This window comes from Glandiceps talaboti, chromosome 5, assembly GCF_964340395.1.
Source record: "Glandiceps talaboti chromosome 5, keGlaTala1.1, whole genome shotgun sequence".
Taxonomy (NCBI): Eukaryota; Metazoa; Hemichordata; class Enteropneusta; family Spengelidae; genus Glandiceps; species Glandiceps talaboti.
The window spans coordinates 1,384,376-1,402,598 of record NC_135553.1 but is presented as its reverse complement, the minus strand read 5'-3'; the positions used below and the strand labels follow the sequence as shown (position 1 = coordinate 1,402,598).

The window sequence follows — 18,223 nt, the reverse complement described above, 5'->3', positions numbered from 1 at the left end:
ATATCCTACTGGGATCACACCAGTTTTCAATTTGACAAGTCAAAGATTTCAATACAAAAACTCCTTATTGTGTTATCATAAATTGCTTTGCTATCCTATATTTTACATTGTACAAATATTTATAGTGAATTTCTACTGACACAAATATATGTCAAATGATTTAGAAAATTATTCTGCAAATTTATTTATTTATTTACATTTGGTCATTTCATGATTTGGTTAGATTTTACAAACAAAGATTATTGATTTAGTGTTTATATAAACAAATTTGTGATTCTAAATGAAACAATAACATTAATAACTTCATGATGGAAATGATATTTTCAAGGACACCCTATTTATCACTTAAGACATCAACTTCTAATATGATGCTGTGACAGTGTGAGTGCTTTCATGAAATTGAAGTTTCTACCGAAACTAATTTCTGTGAAGAGAAAATACTCACCTTTATTATACTACTATTGGGTTACCCTTTTGCTTTTAGCCTAACTTCGCAAAATAAAGTCGTGACCCCTGACCCACCTGTGGCTATCCCATGATGCCCCTTTTCCCGCCAGTACTAAATTTTGTCATATTAACAGACAAAAATACGGAAAAGTACACAAAACAGGAACTGTGGGGTGGTGGGAGGGATTCACATAAAGGTGAGTATTTTCTCTTCACAGAAATTAGTTTCGGTAGAAACTTCAATTCTGTTCATCGAAAATACTCACCTTTATTATACTACTATTGGGTTAGAATTTGTCAGCCAATTAGGAGGGGGGGAGTTCCTGACATCCCAATTATACAATGTGCTGACTGACACAGACTGGACCCAGAGACTGCAATTCAGATGCATCCTGGGCCATATCTCTAAGATAGTAGCTTATAAAAGAATTAGGAGAACGCCAGGTAGCAGCTTTGATCACTTCTGCTACTGGAATTCCTGCATGTACTGCCCAAGAAGTTGAGATGGCTCTAACTTCATGGGCTGTGACCCGGGATAACCTTAAACTATCATCAGATGCTTCCTGGTATGCCCATCTGACTGTCTGAATAATCCACTTAGAAATTATGGCTGCCGAACAATCGCTCTTGTTGTCGGAGTCATAAGGGATGAAGAGACGTGATCTCTCTCCTCTGAATGAGTTTGTACGATGCAAATACCAACGTATGGCTCGAACCGGACAAAGTAATCTCTCTTGTTTGTCAGAACCTACCAAATTAGAGAGAGGAAGAAGGGTAATGGGGGAAGAAAAAGACCCCAGTACCTGGTTCTTTGCTAAGAAAGATGGGTGAGGCCTGAGAATTACTTGTGATTCAGACCAGGTAATTCTCCCCTTGCTCACATCTAAAGCATGGATCTCACTGCGTCTTCTGCCAGACGCTAAGGCCAAGAGGAAGACTGTTTTGAGTGTCATTGCTCTCAATGAAACTGATTGCATAGGTTCAAAGGGAGCTTTCTCCAGTACCCTCAGGACTAATGCCAGATTCCACTGAGGGACCGAAATAGGTTTAGGAGGACGCTTGATATGGAAATGCCTAATCATGCTAGACAAAACTTTATCTTGACCAAAGTCTTTGCCTCCTGTACTCTTAATGGTAGATGCAATTGCTGCGCGGTATACCATTATAGTTTTTACAGCAAATTTCTTAACATTAAAGAGATCTAACAAGAAGTCTGCAAAGTCTCTGGTAGTGATATGGATTGGATCAATCTGCCTTCGCTGACACCAATCACAAAATCGTTCCCATTTGCTGTTGTAAGTGCTGAGAGTACTTGCCCGCTGCGGTCTTGCGATAACCGCGGCAGAGTCAATAGAGAATCCTTTCTGAACGAGGGATTTCTCGATAGTTTGAATGCGTGAAGACGAAAACTCTCTGGGCTGGGGTGAACAATGCTCCGACCCTGAGAGAGAAGGTCTGTCCTCTGTGGAAGCCGAATTGGGCAATTTACTAGAAGAGATAGAAGCCAAGGGAACCAAGACCGATTTGGCCATAGCGGTGCTATCAGAATAAGGACTACATCCTCCTCCTGTACCTTGCGAAGGACCAGAGGAAGAATCACTATTGGAGGGTAAGCATACGCTAATATTCCCTCCCATGAGATTGACAGTGCATCCATCGCTAATGCCCTTGTGTCCGGAGTTGGAGCTACGAACATTGGCAGTTTTGCGTTGTGGTAAGTTGCAAAGAGATCCAGCAGGGGGGTTCCCCAGTGAGCGAAGACCTGATTTGCTACCTCCTGGGGGTTATGTCCCTCTCTTTGCACCAAAACATCATGTCCCAGAGCAGATAACAGAGGTCTGGTGACTTTGTGCCCCCCATTTGTTTACATATGCTACCACTGTCGTATTGTCGGAGTGGAGCAGTACGTGGCGAGCCGACACCAGAGTCTCGAATTGCACTAGGGCTAGAAAGACTGCCTTGAGTTCTAACCAGTTGATGTGTCTCTGACTTGTTACTCCGCCCCACTGACCTGAGGCCACCTGGGAGTCGCAGTGGGCTCCCCATCCCTCTTTCGAAGCATCGGTGAAAAGGGACAGGTTCGCTTTTTGATACGCTAGGGACCTCCCTTCTAGCAAATTGTTCCCGTCCACCCACCAAAGCAGGTGCAAGCGGAGAGACGGACGAATAGGAACCTTGAAAGAGAGGGGGTGTAATGATGGGCGCCAGAATCGTGAATCGGTACATGAAAATATGCGTCCTTTAGTTCGATTGACGCCATCCATTCCCCTGGCTGAACAGCGGCGAGAATGGATCGCGTGGTCTCCATCTTGAACTTGGACACGGTCATGAATTGGTTCAGTGCTGTTAGGTTCAGAATTGGGCGCCACCCCCCCGATTTTTTTTTTTTTTTTTTTTTGGCACCAAAAACAGGTGGTTGTAAAACCCTGGACCTGCATTGGTAGCGTTCACCTGTCTGACTACCCCTTTTTTGAATTGCTTCTAACAGAGCTTCTCTTTTTTGCTTGTTGCCTGGAAGCACTGTGACAAAGGGAGACATTGTAAGTGGTGGGTGACGTTCGAACTCTAGGCGATAACCCTCTCTTACTATTGAAAGAACCAAGGAATCGTCGGTAATCAGCTGCCACTCTTTGGTGAATGACAGGAGCCTTCCCCCTACTGGCCCTACGCTTGATTGAGAGGGTGTAGTAGGGGCGGCAAAGAAGACGGGAGCACCGTCAGGAATGTTGCGCGAAACCACTTGCACCCCTCTCTGAGGGTGGTCCGGGTTTGCTGTCTTTGTTCATCACAGACCACTGAGGCTTGCCTCTACCACGGCCTCGGGAAGTCTGTCTGCCCCGTCCTCGACCCCTCTGTGAACCTCGTGAGATGTTTGTCACAGGGGACTTACTACTGACTGGGGACTGTTTGAAGTTTGTATGCGGTTTCGAACGAGGAGTGTCAAAAATCAAACGCTCCCGCTGCTTTGCTTCGCTGGCACGGTTAGCTATAGAAGTCAAAGTGCCAGCAAATAGAGAAGGTGCATCAATCGGTGCTGCGCGAACTTCCTGTTTTAATTCTGTTGGCAACACAATTGAGTTACGACGCAGAAAAGCATCTCGCTGAAGGAGTAACAAAGCAGCACGTGACCTAGTCGTTTGCTCAGTCACGTGGCTAAGTGCTTTATTAACTACCTGCATCAGACGAAATATCTTCTGTGAGTCAGGATGGGCGGACCTCATCTCTGACACCGTAGTAGCAAGGAACCAATCGATAGAGGAGAATATCCGAAGGGATAATGCGTATCCTTCTCCTAACCGTGATAAGTGTTTATTATCAATGGTAGTATTCTTAAAACCATCACGATCTTGGTCAACAGCGTCAGCATCAGTGTCCAGCTCTGGAAAGTTGACACGTTGATCGGTTGCGTGGGTACGATAAGGTTTCCCTGGATAGCGGAACCAAGGGTACCTATTCATTCGCATTGGCGGCTGACCTGGACCCTTGCCACAAACCTCTGAGGACACTTTACCCTGTACTGAAGTGACCATAGCTGAGAGGGGGAGTGTAGCAGGTTGATACTCCGTCTGTTCGAGCTGGCCCTCCAATGCTAAGCTTGTCTCAGACTGTACCGAATTCGTTGCAGTGGGACGGGTACATTTATCTGGGAACTGTTGATAAACCCATTCAACGCATTGACTAAATGGAATATCAGCAAAGCGTTCCGGAGAGGGCGCTCTCCCCTCTGATTCAGAGGGCGGCGGTCTAACCCGATCGTCATCCGAATGGTCAGCGCCCCCAAGGAGGTCGCGATCCTCTGGGGCCGTTAAGGACATTTCATCGGGATCGCGTCTCCATAGGGATCCGAAACGTTCGCCCTGTAAGCGGCAGAAACGTGTCGGTGAAGACGAGGGAGAACGCTCTTCACGCGTTACCGGAATGCGTGGTCTGGAAGAGCGTCTCGGTGAAAGCGATGATCTACGATCCCCGCGCCTCGGTGGACTGTGCGAGCGGCGTGGGGAACGAGAGCGATCTCTGCGAGATCGAAGTACCCCTATGTCACGTTCCGTTTGCGGATTGCGTGAACGACGGTGGCACTGGGAACGGTCATAAGGCGGCCGTGACCTCTCTCTATCTCTATCCCCTCCTCCCCAGGGACCCCTAGACTGATGGGTATCCATGGTGGGGGGGTAACCATAAGGTGACCAATAATTAGGTGGAGGCCAAAACTCTGTAGGTTGGCCAAAGGCAGTCCAAGGAAGTGGATTTTGTCTTGGATCCAAATCTGTGGAAGTTTCACCTTGTGGGTAGGCCCATAGCATTGAATGGATATGGTAGCGTCCCCGTAGGAGGCCATGGTATCGACCTAGGATCAGGTGACTGATCATGTGATCCGCTAGCGGTAGGACGGGAAGTGCGTCTTTTGACTTCCGGTATTACCCCACGCGAAGAATCTAGACTATTCGACGGCATGGTTTGACGTTCACTGAACGACCCTTGAACGGTATGTGGACGGCTCGAAGGGTTTACGTCAGTTCGCCTGGGAGGTTCTCGAAACCGACCGCTATATTGAGGTGTCGGAGACGGAGAACGAGAATCAGCTTTGTAGGAAGAGGGGCTGTCTGTAATTACAGGACACTCTCCACTAACAATACCCGTATCAGGACGTCCCTTATCGGACGAGTCCTGCATAGGTCCACGAGAAACCCGTACTTCAGAACCCGTTGTGGTTAAGACCTCGCCCTCAGAAGGGCGTTTTGTCGTGGGAGAACCCACACTTACACAAGACTTACCTGAAAATTTATCTAAATCAGTGCTCGGAGCAGCGGAGGTCCGCTTACTCTGCTTTGATTTTGGTTTACGTGACGATTCAATAGGTTTATCGAATTCCTGCCACTGATCGTCTGCCCAATGACCGCATACAGTTTTGCATGGTGAAGTACGGGAACACTTCCGACAAGAAGGGCAAAATTTGTGGAGGTCCTCTATGTGGAAAACATGTCCACAAGACCCCTTCTTTTGGTTCGGAAGCATGGTTTGAAAACACGCTTTAAACAAACAATAGTCAAAAGCGGAAAAAGAATGAAACGGTCGTGTAACGGAATACAATAGACGACCGCTCAATACAAACAGAACAAACAAAGAAAAGCGAAGCTTAAAACAAGCACAATTGAATGAAAAGAATAAAAGAAAGGACTCAGCTGGGTTTCCAGGGACTTGGGTGCCACAGAAGTCAGCTATAAAAATCCACCAAGGCTTGAAAAGGCTAATTTGTCGTGAGCGAAGAAAATATACGTCTTCTTTCGCTCGCAAAATTTAGTACTGGGGGGAAAAGGGGCATCATGGGATAGCCACAGGTGGGTCAGGGGTCACGACTTTATTTTGCGAAGTTAGGCTAAAAGCAAAAGGGTAACCCAATAGTAGTATAATAAAGGTGAGTATTTTCGATGAACAGAAATATACTTAAATAATATCATGACAATTAACACCAAAAGGTTTTTAGAACAAAATGATATTTATGACAACCAAATACTGCCCCAATTCTCTATGTACAGATGAACAGTATGACATGAGATATAACATATTAATGCATCACATCCATTTTAGAAACATCAAGAGATTGCCGGGTACTTTCATCCAATTCCAATCATATTTTTTTTCACATTTAAAACCATCCTGCTAAATGTAATTGTCTCATCTTTGGAATCTGATACAGCTTACATAACATTTATATTTTAAATGCATGAAAACAGTTTTACTAAGGTTTTAGAACCCTGTAGCAATGATGGTTTTGTATATTATCACATAAATACGTGCATATCTTCTACTGTGTGACGTCAAACAGGGGTGATTTCAGAGCATATCACCCCTGTTCTACCGAACTATTTTTTCTCCGTACCGTTGTTTGAGTGTTCGTGTCAATCCTACGCTCGCGCTACGATCAAGTTTATCGTAATAATTATGTGCTTTCAAAACGTAAATGCATACATTACGTTAGTAACGTTACATATACCCTTGGATGGCATGAGTTTCATACGTAGAAGTCCTTTTATTTTTATTTGATACATTTTATTCTATTTAAAAATCACGTAGATTATCGATGTAGCAGTCGGCAAGCTTACTTAATTACTTCCAATTTTCCGTCGAGCTCAGATCTCCGAACTTACACAACCCGAGAAAATATTATTAAAATGACGGCACAAAAGTCGTATTCAGACAATTCTACTTACGTTTTAAACTAAATTCGATATTACATGTACATCGCAAGGTTATAACCGATAATTTTGGTTGAGAAACCACACAAAAGTATGACCGATACCATACATGGTAAGCTTGACCTCGCGACAGGTCACGCGATTATGTAATTTGCATAGCCATCGGGCGCCATTTTTTAATACGCGATGAAGAATATAGTGCGATGTAATGATGCAGTATTCGTAAAATACGATTTAAAATTTTAGAAAAATACGGGGAAATACTTAGTTATGTGATAAATATATAATCCCATGAAATCAATGTTAGTTTTACGTCATAATGCTCCTCGTATGATTCTGCGGACTACAAATTCTCGCCTACTGGCTCGAATTTGTATTAGTCCGCGGAATCATACTCGGAGCATTATGACGTAAAACTAACATTGATTTCATGGGATTATATATAAATATCAGAGAGAACACACAGACCATAGACCCTGAAGACCACTCAAATGTCTATAGGTAGATTATTCTTGAATGTTTATTGCCTTTGGACACAAATAGTGTGAAGTAGAATTATATTGTGTTCAACTGAGTATCATGACCTTAGAATAGTTATTATCATTTCAGCAGTTTCCCACCAAAATATAATTTATTCCTGAATTGTCTTCATTTACTCATTCATTTTCAGCTTTGATTAATTCATTGTATTTGTAAGATTACAACTGCATCAAGTTATCAAGTGTGGACCTCACCTGGTTATACACCATAGCAGGTGGTAATGTGATACACCAACCAATATAAACACAATATACATGTATTGATATACTCAGAGGTTGGTATATAATTTCAACAATTAGGAACTGAATGATGTCAAGTTGTTGTTTTTACTGTGAATATATTATTTGCACTCAATTTGTACAAATACACATTTAATATCTTATGAATTATTTAATGATTGTCAGTTTCTAAAGTGATGATGTGTTATAGCAGTAATCTTACAAGTTTGGTAAATATACCACACTGTATACAGCCTTTCTGTTAATGTCTCTAGTCCACAACATAACATCTCACTAAACAGTTTGGATTGAATTTTGTAAGTATCATGTCCTATATCAATGAAAGTAAAATCAAAACAAATCAACTGATTTAACAGTTTGTCAGTGACAATATCGAATATACTAAGTTCAAGTCGCAGCAACAAGATTAATCTACTAAAAATGCAAATGTAACAGTTTTTTTCAATTATTATTGAATTTTGCAAAACTGTCCTTACCCCTACTAGTTATTAGATTTAGAATAACCTTTTTATTATGTACAGATTTAATTTCATAAAACACAAATCCTAAAATCCTTTAAAAGATATGTAAAGTGAGTTTACCTTTGTTGATTTGGTGAAACTATGGATCATAGCATTATAAATAACACTGCGTCACATTCATTCAAATGCCACCTGACAGTTATAAATACAGTAAAATATTAGACTTACCACTCGAAGTTTGGGTTTTCGACTCAACATCCACACAGGGTCACTGACGGGTAATGGTTCCGGGATTGGTGTGGCTGGAGGGGTGGGATCTTTCCGTGGTGTTGGTACTGGAGTAATATCGATGGGAATGGCGTCTAGAGTGGGCAGTAGATCGGGATTGGAAACGGCACCCAATGAGTCAGGTCTCTGTAATACAAGAATGTCAACGTAACATGAGTTGGGACATGCTGTTATTTGTCAAGCTATTATGCCCTCTAGGCAACATAAACATGTAGTGACTGTCTGTGGTAGCAATACATATAGACACTGAATTATATGAACTTACATCTACCTGCCACAGAATACCTGTCTCACCAAGCATGCATGATTGGAGACTTTTACATCAAAACCTGTGATTTCTGTTATGGTGTCACAGCCCTATGGACAGATATGGGCAACACATACACTGTTTTAAAAAGGCAAAATGCATGGGACTCTGTAGTCTAGTTCCTATACAGTATCGATATCATTTACACTCCCACTCACAGTTAGAAACCATGTTAACATCCAGACTAGGGACTCTGCTAAACATACATGTACTTGACCTATGATATACTTACAACACCAGTAACAAAAACATTTCATTGGAAAACCAGGGTGAAGGTTCATCAAATATCTTGGAAACTTGTCAAATTTTACCTAGGCTACTTTACCATCTACACCAGTGCTAAAAACTCGAACACTTGGATAAATGATAACATATTGACTATTAACTATTAAACCTGAATGCTTCCATTAATAATTACCAGTAGATCTAGATATCTAGATAAAATGACTGATGGAGACATCAAGGTTATACACACTAAACATACACACCAAACCAGACAGTATTGTCTAAGCTTCTTATAGTTTATACAAATCAGCAAAGGAGAATCTATGGAGGTCTGTGGCCAATATTGTCATGGGAAATTTAATAGGTTGGTCTAGAAAATTCAGTATTTTCATATTTTATGAAAATGACTTTAATTCCAGGAAGAAATTAGCAATTAGCAATTAAAAATGTACATTTCTGGACTATCTCTTGAAAGAAATCTATAATTGTAATTCTTCCTGAAATGTATGATGTGGTGTGTTATTTACACGAACTGAAACATATAGTTGTTAGTAAGTATGTGTGCTAAATTGGCAATATCTTTTCACTTTTTGTGTGTAAAAATTTATCTACATTTTATTTTGACACTTAAAATGTCAGAAATATAGTTAATATTTCAAAAGGAAGTCATAAAATAAAGTGTATATAAAGATGGAAATCAGAGTTTAATGGATATAATATTGTAGTGTGTGATTTATGAGGTTGAGCAAACTGAGAAATGGAGAGTATGTGGTGACAAGCAGTTACGAGTACAAAATGATGTAAAACAGTTCTTAAAGGTGTTAAATTCACTTACTATTTCTAGCAATAACTCTTTATTGAAAACAGGGTTAAGTTTAGACAGCTAAAAAGTCAGTCTATACTAACGTAATGAAAGTTCTGTCTAATCTTAACCTTTGTTTTCATAAAGAGTTATTGCTCCAAACATTCAAGGCTTACTTAGAAAAGAAATGGCACTTACATACAAATGTGATTATCAATGATATACAAGGAGAATGACTTCATCCTAAATACTGTATTTTCAGTTTGATTTTTCTACGTTGACTAATAAAATAATATCATAATAATCTGTATTGTCCAGATAAATTCAGAAATTTGTTGAATGGTCACCACTGAGCAGTGCCCTCTAGTGTTGAAGAAGCAGGAGGATACCAGAGTACCCAGACTATGTTGTTTGGTTGGGTCACCACTGAGCAGTGCCCTCTAGTGTTGAAGAAGCTGGAGGATACCAGCGTACCCAGGCTATGTTGTTTGGTAGGGTTTAAACTGAGCATCACCCTTCTCACTTACTGTGTTGATTAAATTTCTTTAAATCAAACTCAGCCAACACTGTGCGAGTTTGAACTCAGACTGCAGTGGTAAGAGGCATACCAGCAAACCATGCAACCACCAATATGTCACTCAAAGAGAAAATAAACACGTATTTGATAATGAAGCAAACAACAAAATATAAATAGCTTACCTCAGATGTGATGAGTCTTAATATCATTCCTACAGTGGGAGTTTGAGAATCTATTGTCCGCAACTTACTGTCCTGTAAACATAAAACATAAAACATGAAACATGAGAATCCTGACCTAAAACTAAACAATGTAAGGGTACAAATATGCACTGGCACTCTAGCGCAGCACTGCAAAACTATTACCTACACTGTATGCAAATGAGTATGTAATCTTGACAGTTATATTTTCACTCACTTTGCTTGTGAAAGTAAGGGCACAGAGAAAATCATAACCATTTTGTGCAACACCCCCAAGTACACTTTACACTAGTCACTCACATGTCATGGAGCATAGTACTGTACAAAGTCTCACATACACACTACCTGGTACTGGCTGCAATGTATTATGATCCAAACTAAATTCTATGCATGCAATGGATTGTCAGATTTGTCCCTTGTGAATATCTAAAGTCTGAAATTATTCATCAGACGAAAATTATTTGTAAGTGAATTTGAGTACATACCTGTATAGGAAGTCCTTCAATACGTATCCCCATTCTACCACTGTCTGCCACTAAGGCATCATACACTGTCTTGTCTAACATTAAGATAGAGTAACCAATAGGATTACGTAGATGCCAGCTGGTATCACTTACAGCTGTATAAAACAACAAGTAATTAAAAACATGCCGAGTAACCAAGGAAACAAAAACATTATCTTGTAACCAAGTAAACACAAACATATCACCTGGTAACCAAGTAAACACAAACATATTGCCTTGTAAAAAGAGAAAACAATGATATATGAAATTACATTTGTATTATACTTACATCTTGTAGATGGATAATATTCTACTATTAAGGCGGCAGTGTCTGCAAACATAGTAGCATTGTCTCGAGATTGATGGAAGAAAAACATATGATTCCAGGTGGGCTGTTTTTGAGGTGTTCCTGGCAATGTTATCTGGGGAGAAATGGGATAAAAATCAGTAAACTGATAATTCCATTGAAAATTTGGTGACTGGGTTATTTCAAAAGAAATGACTAAAAATCAGTTAATTTCCTTGAAATTATTTGTGAAGAATGAGCAAAGTTTGGTCCAAATGGCAAATATCTGTACATTATTTTTATGAATATTTTTAGGAAACTTCCAGCAATGAGAACCTCACAAAGACATATTTCCATATTTCATGTAGTCATTAGAATTTGCCAAAGTATATGGATAATATAGAGAATATATAGTAATCTAAAGTTTACTATTTGATCTACATGTGGATATCTTTGTCTACATGATGGTGGTACATTATTTACTATTTGACGTACCTGTGGATATCTTTGTTTACGTGATGGTGGTACATTATTTACTATTTGACGTACCTGTGGATATCTTTGTCTACGTGATGGTGGTACATTATTTACTATTTGACGTACCTGTGGATATCCTTGTTTACGTGATGGTGGTACATTATTTACTATTTGACGTACCTGTGGATATCCTTGTTTACGTGATGGTGGTACATTTATTTACTATTTGACGTACCTGTGGATATCTTTGTCTACGTGATGGTGGTACATTATTTACTATTTGACGTACCTGTGGATATCTTTGTCTACGTGATGGTTGTACATTATTTACTATTTGACGTACCTGTGGATATCCTTGTTTACGTGATGGTGGTACATTATTTACTACTTGACGTACCTTTGATATCTTTGTCTACGTGATGGTGGTACTTTACTATTTGATGTACCTGTGGATATCTTTGTCTACATGGTGGTGGTACATTATTTACTATTTGACGTACCTGTGGATATCTTTGTCTACGTGATGGTGGTACATTATTTACTATTTGACCTACATGTGGATATCTTTGTTTACGTGATGGTGGTACATTATTTACTATTTGACGTACCTGTGGATATCCTTGTTTACGTGATGGTGGTACATTTATTTACTATTTGACGTACCTGTGGATATCTTTGTCTACGTGATGGTTGTACATTATTTACTATTTGACGTACCTGTGGATATCCTTGTTTACGTGATGGTGGTACATTATTTACTATCTGACGTACCTGTGGATATCCTTGTTTACGTGATGGTTGTACATTTATTTACTATCTGACGTACCTGTGGATATCTTTGTCTACATGATGGTGGTACATTTATTTACTATTTGACGTACCTGTGGATATCCTTGTTTACGTGCTGGTGGTACTTTAAATATTGTAGGATTAGGATCTGGAAAGTCTACTGTTGTTAAATTAATACCAGCTGGTCTTGTAACTTGGAGAAGCATATCTCTCCTGGAATAGTAAGTATCATATAACTACAATTATATTATTGATGTTACATATATACATGACTGGTATTGAAATAGTTCTTTAATCAGTCCAATGTCACAGTGATGGAATGTGTGTATCATAGCTAGATGAAGCCAGAAAGAACTTAGAAATCAGATTACCGAGTTAAACACTTCTTAAGTTTTTAATGAAGATTTTTGCAAACTTATGCTTGTTTTATATATTCATGCCGACAAAATTCCCTTAAGTTCTGTTTTCATGTACAACAACTGGTGATTGTTTAATATTGTAGTTGGACTGATACTTGTTAGGAATGGATCAGGAAATAAGAACAGAGAGAGATTCTATATGTCATGCCACTCCATCCTCGTCAGCCTGCTCTATCCTGTGTGAGGGCGCTCTTCATCATGGCATACCTTACCAACGAGAACAGAGATTGACAAACTTACTTGTAACCAAAGTAATCTGGTACAACTCTAGCCACAGCAATGAGAGGTCCTACAGGGTTGCTAACCTCACGTTGTACAGATCTCAAATAGACTTCTAGTCCAGTGTACACAAAGTTTGGATCTCTAGGTAGAATACTGCGTTTACGCATGATTGTTGTATACAACCGAATCCCATTAGCTGATCCATACTTATCTGGCTGTTTTAGGAAAGGGTAAACCAGAAAAATGTCAAAAATAATAATTATAGTTTTACTCGTTAACAGTTACTATTTATGGAAAGTAATTGAAAATACAGTCATGGGTTGTTATGTGTATGTATGTATGTATGTATGTATGTGTGTGTGTGTGTGTCTGTGTGTGTGTGTGTGTGTGTGTGTGTGTGTGTGTGTGTATGTGAGTGTATGTATGTATGTGTGTGTGTGTGTGTGTGTATATAATGTGAGCATTTTGCAGTGAATATGGACAGATGCATTTATCATTATCATTATAAGAATGGAACATTTTCATACACAAAGAATATAAGTTGGAAAATCATTCACTCATTGGAATGTCAGTTTGGGATAGTAAAAGATGTTCATGGAGATCTTTATGAGGTGTTTTATGTAAAGTGTCCAGATATGGCTCTGGAAAGACTTTAAAGATAAATCTGTGTCTTCATCTCCACCCTGCCTAATATTGGTGTAATGTGTGAATTGTATTGTCATATACCTAGTGTCAATCTATTTCACCTCCATTGAAATTCAATAGACAACAGCACCCTCAGATATTTGTGCAATAATTTACCATATCGTGCCAGGCATACTTTGCCCAAATAAGGTCAGCTTTGTGAATTGTTGAACCATTATTTTCTCCAGAAATAAGCACAATAATGTTTTCTAATGTATTTTAAGACTCCATAGGGTATATGACAAAACCTGTACAGATTAGATTTATGTTTTACGGATCTTGGTGGTACTGCTTACAGGTCCTCCAAAGGTCGGGGCCCTAATGCAGTAAAACCTTGATGGGCCACAAAACCCATATCCAGGTAATAAAGATTATTATTGACCTTAGTAGAGTCAGGATGTTGTCAGATATAGCAGTCAGATATTATTTTAATGTCAGGTAAACAAAGCTAATAATACAAAATAGTTAATAAAACTACAGCTAAACTTACCAGGACTAGCTCCAAATGATACTGATGAAATGGTACTAGATGTTGAATAGGAATTGCATATTTAGCTAATCTTTCTTTGGTTGGATTATCAGCAACTTTCAATATTAATGCTGTAAAATATAAAGATTAACTTTTTACTATAACATTTCAATATCAATGCTGTAAAATATAAAGATTAACTTTTTACTATAACATTTCAATATCAATGCTGTAAAATATAAAGATTAACTTTTTACTATAACATGTTAAACATGGTGACAGAACAAATCTACGAGATAAAAACACTCATAAAAAATGAAACCACCGTGACACAATAATTTTCAAATTAAAATTCAATTTTTTGTCCATATATCTGTTCACTATATACAATAGGGTACTTTTACAGGTGGTTAAAACATACTATACAATTTCAAGAGAAATTACTTTTAATCAAAATACTGTCTGTACATCCTGTCTCATATATATTAAAGAGTACCTTCCCTTCCCCACCATCTCTACCACTACAGTAACAGTACTGTTACAATAGACCTATGTTTGTAACCTATCATATGATTGGTTGATTCTACAAGGTGCACACAGTGTCTTACATTCGTTCTTTGCCAGGTGTTCTTCTACTTCAACTGTCATGAACTCTTCCCATGATGGTGAGTGAGTTGGTGATATTACTGTATGAGTTGCAGCCTGTGCTGGCTTCCTATTCAACTCATCACTGTTACTTTTCCTGTTTTTGATATTATTGATAAATAAAGAAAGGAATCAAATTAAAGACAAGTTTTTACATAACTGAGGCGTGTTATCAAAACTGATCTGGTTTACTGGTTTTGCTGGATGAACTCAAAATCTTTGACTTCAAAGCAAACAGAACAACCATTATAAATTGTACATAGTACTGAACACTTGAACCATATTTCTATTCCAGAGTACACAGTACTAAGCACTTGGAGTATACAGTACTAAGCACTTGAACTATATTTCTATTCCAGAGTACACATTACTAAGCACTTGAACTATATTTCTATTCCAGAGTACACAGTACTAAGCACTTGAACTATATTTCTATTCTAGAGTACACAGTACTAAGCACTTGAACTATATTTCTATTCCAGAGTACACAGTACTAAGCACTTGAACTATATTTCTATTCCAGAGTACACAGTACTAAGCACTTGGAGTACACAGTACTAAGCACTTGAACTGTATTTCTATTCCAGAGTACACAGTACTAAGCACTTGAACTATATTTCTATTCCAGAGTACACAGTACTAAGCACTTGAACTATATTTCTATTCCAGAGTACACAGTACTAAGCACTTGAACTATATTTCTATTCCAGAGTACACAGTACTAAGCACTTGAACTATATTTCTATTCCAGAGTACACAGTATTAAGCACTTGAACAATATTTCTATTCCAGAGTACACAGTACTAAGCACTTGAACTATATTTCTATTCCAGAGTACACAGTATTAAGCACTTGAACAATATTTCTATTCCAGAGTACACAGTACTAAGCACTTGAACAATATTTCTATTCCAGAGTACACAGTACTATTAAAGCACTTGAACTATATTTCTATTCCAGAGTACAGAGTAGTTAACACTTCAACCACATTAGTCTATAAGCCTAAACTTACCCTATAGCATATGGTATTGGTATCCTACCATCAGGAAGTGAAGGTAAACTTACCCTATAGCATATGGTATTGGTATCCTACCATCAGGAAGTGAAGGTAAACTTGTTGCACTATGGATGATAATTTCAATTTCATCTTTGCCAGGTTTGGATATGTGCATACCAGTCAATGGTCCACCTTGGTAATGTGCAGCCTCAGGGAGTGGGGAATCACCAATCTGAAATTAACAGACATGTATATTTATTAAAGTCATCATAAAGTCATTATAAATTAAACTGCTAAACAAACCGAAAATTGTTAAGTTAAGTTTGGACTAAAATTACACTTTTTACACATTTCTACATCAGAGCCTGTACTTTAATCAGTTCTGTAGTAGTGCAATTGGACGATTTGTAAAAAAATTCAATATTTATTTTAAATTTCAAGAACTTTGTTTCTACAAGTAATACTTCCTATGTACATACAGTCACAAAAACACATGACATGTGTCATATTATGCATATAGCCACTGTCAATTCTAATAAAGGGGGCACACTGGCTCCATTTCAGTGTACTCAGTATACAAATGTGCAATACAATGTAAAATTTATCAGCACTAAATCTGAATCCCCATAGTGTTTCAGTACTTAGACAAAGACTCCCTGTTTTAAATTGTTGTCAGTAAAACACCACTTTGTACATCAGGATATCTGTATGGACACATAGCATTCATATACAAGGCTAGGTGATAATACATTACAGTATCCGGTATATTTGCAAAGAAACTTGTTCCTTTTTACTATTCACAAATACTGTAAACTGGTGGAATATTTATTATACTATGTCCATAAATTGATGGTAGTATTAAAGTTGGTGTATTATTCTGCCAGTTTTGGAGAGAGACACTAAAGTTGATGGTAGTATGTTGGTACATTATTCTGCCAGTTTTGGAGAGAGACATCAAAGCTGAATAATTAAATCATTGTGCAATCAAGGTCCGAAGTGGATGGATCAAAATGTCACATTCATTTCTAATTTACCATTCCAAAACAAAGTAGAAATATTTTATTGTCCTATTGACTCTTGGAATCATGAACGATATATTCTCCATTCAAGAAGTCATCAATATTACACTGTCAACAAACTACAGTGTTGCTATGGAAACTCCACTTCAAATGTGATGTCATCTAATACCCACATTCAGCCACATGGATTTCAAATATTTGTCTCAATCAAACAATATACACAGGACAGAGGTCATGTGTCACTGGCTCACTGTTATATTGAAAAGTGCTTCCATATCATACTGTTTACCCTTTCTACTAGTAACCTGATACATGCATTTGAACAAAATTTGTGCTAAATAAAAAGGTCTTGTTATTATGTTACTGTGTGATTCATCTCACATTTAATTTAGATTGATATCAAAGATGGGAATTTTATCTATGAATAAAGGCTGAAATTCTAAGGCTCAAGAAAATATTAATCCACAAACAAAAATATTCAACAAAAATATTGTAGTTCCCAAATAGGTACTGAAATGTATTTATAGGTATGGTTTTATTTGTCTGGGGTAATCATGGGGTTGATTGATTGGGAGGGGGGGGGGTGATGGGAGGGTGGTTGATGGGGGTTGATTGGGGGGATGTTGTTGTCATCTGTGAATTGTGATTATGAGATCCCATAGATTAAAATATCAGAGTACTAGTGTTGTGGTTGAAATAATTAAATTCTAAATTACAATAAATAGTTCATAACCAATACATGTTTTTGAATTTAACATTGACATAAAAAATTACTATAACAATAAAACCAGGTATACTTTCCATAGTTTTGGGATTTCTTGATCACATAGATTAAAACATAATGACTGTGTCAGTGTTGTGGAAGTAATTGAAGTCTGACCTGCACTAATAGATCATAACTAATATCTAATATTGTCATAAAAATAAAACCAAACAGCAGAACAGTATGTATACACAACAACTTGGGTATACTCAAAATTATTCCGTGATTCCTTGAATACAAAGAAGTATAAGACTTTAGAACACAAAATGTATGTATGTCTTTATTGTGTATGGAGGTGTAGAATAACGCTGTCACAGTGTAAGTATAAATGAACCACTGTATAAAACATCAAAACATTGGAAAAGAAAAACAGCATGTGTTGGACAACTGAACAATCTTTTTGATAAATGCACAGCAGTAGATAGGACTGGGTATAATGAACCATTGTTTCCAAGGTACCGGTATGTTGATAACCACACTCTACTAGCTGTGTCAAAATTGTGATTTGGAAAACTATGCATAAATAGAGAAGCAGATTTTCTTCCCTTTGTTACTCTAGAGAGCTGGCTATCCATGACTTTGAATCTCAAGATATCTTTTGCCCTTGTGACGTGAGAAGGATTTCAAAGCCTAGGAAAACCTTTAGACTTCCACTTTGTCAGTACAGTTCTACAAGTACTTAGAATCAAAATCACTGCAGAGACATTGATTTTTTCCAATCAATATTGTT

General features: G+C 38.2%; 1 protein-coding gene across 1 annotated transcript in view; it reads right to left on the bottom strand.

Annotated features, from left to right (window-relative positions):
• Positions 1 to 18,223, bottom strand: part of LOC144434912 (coiled-coil domain-containing protein 33-like) — a 45,529-nt gene that overhangs the window by 17,025 nt on the left and 10,281 nt on the right. The window contains exons 4-12 of the mRNA XM_078123433.1: positions 15,780 to 15,943; positions 14,678 to 14,811; positions 14,091 to 14,200; positions 12,935 to 13,131; positions 12,368 to 12,488; positions 11,013 to 11,145; positions 10,706 to 10,839; positions 10,203 to 10,274; positions 8,110 to 8,295 (exon numbers count right to left, since the gene is read on the bottom strand). Coding sequence (XP_077979559.1) covers positions 8,110 to 8,295; positions 10,203 to 10,274; positions 10,706 to 10,839; positions 11,013 to 11,145; positions 12,368 to 12,488; positions 12,935 to 13,131; positions 14,091 to 14,200; positions 14,678 to 14,811; positions 15,780 to 15,943 — 1,251 coding nt within the window. The remainder of the gene's footprint in view (positions 1 to 8,109; positions 8,296 to 10,202; positions 10,275 to 10,705; positions 10,840 to 11,012; positions 11,146 to 12,367; positions 12,489 to 12,934; positions 13,132 to 14,090; positions 14,201 to 14,677; positions 14,812 to 15,779; positions 15,944 to 18,223) is intronic.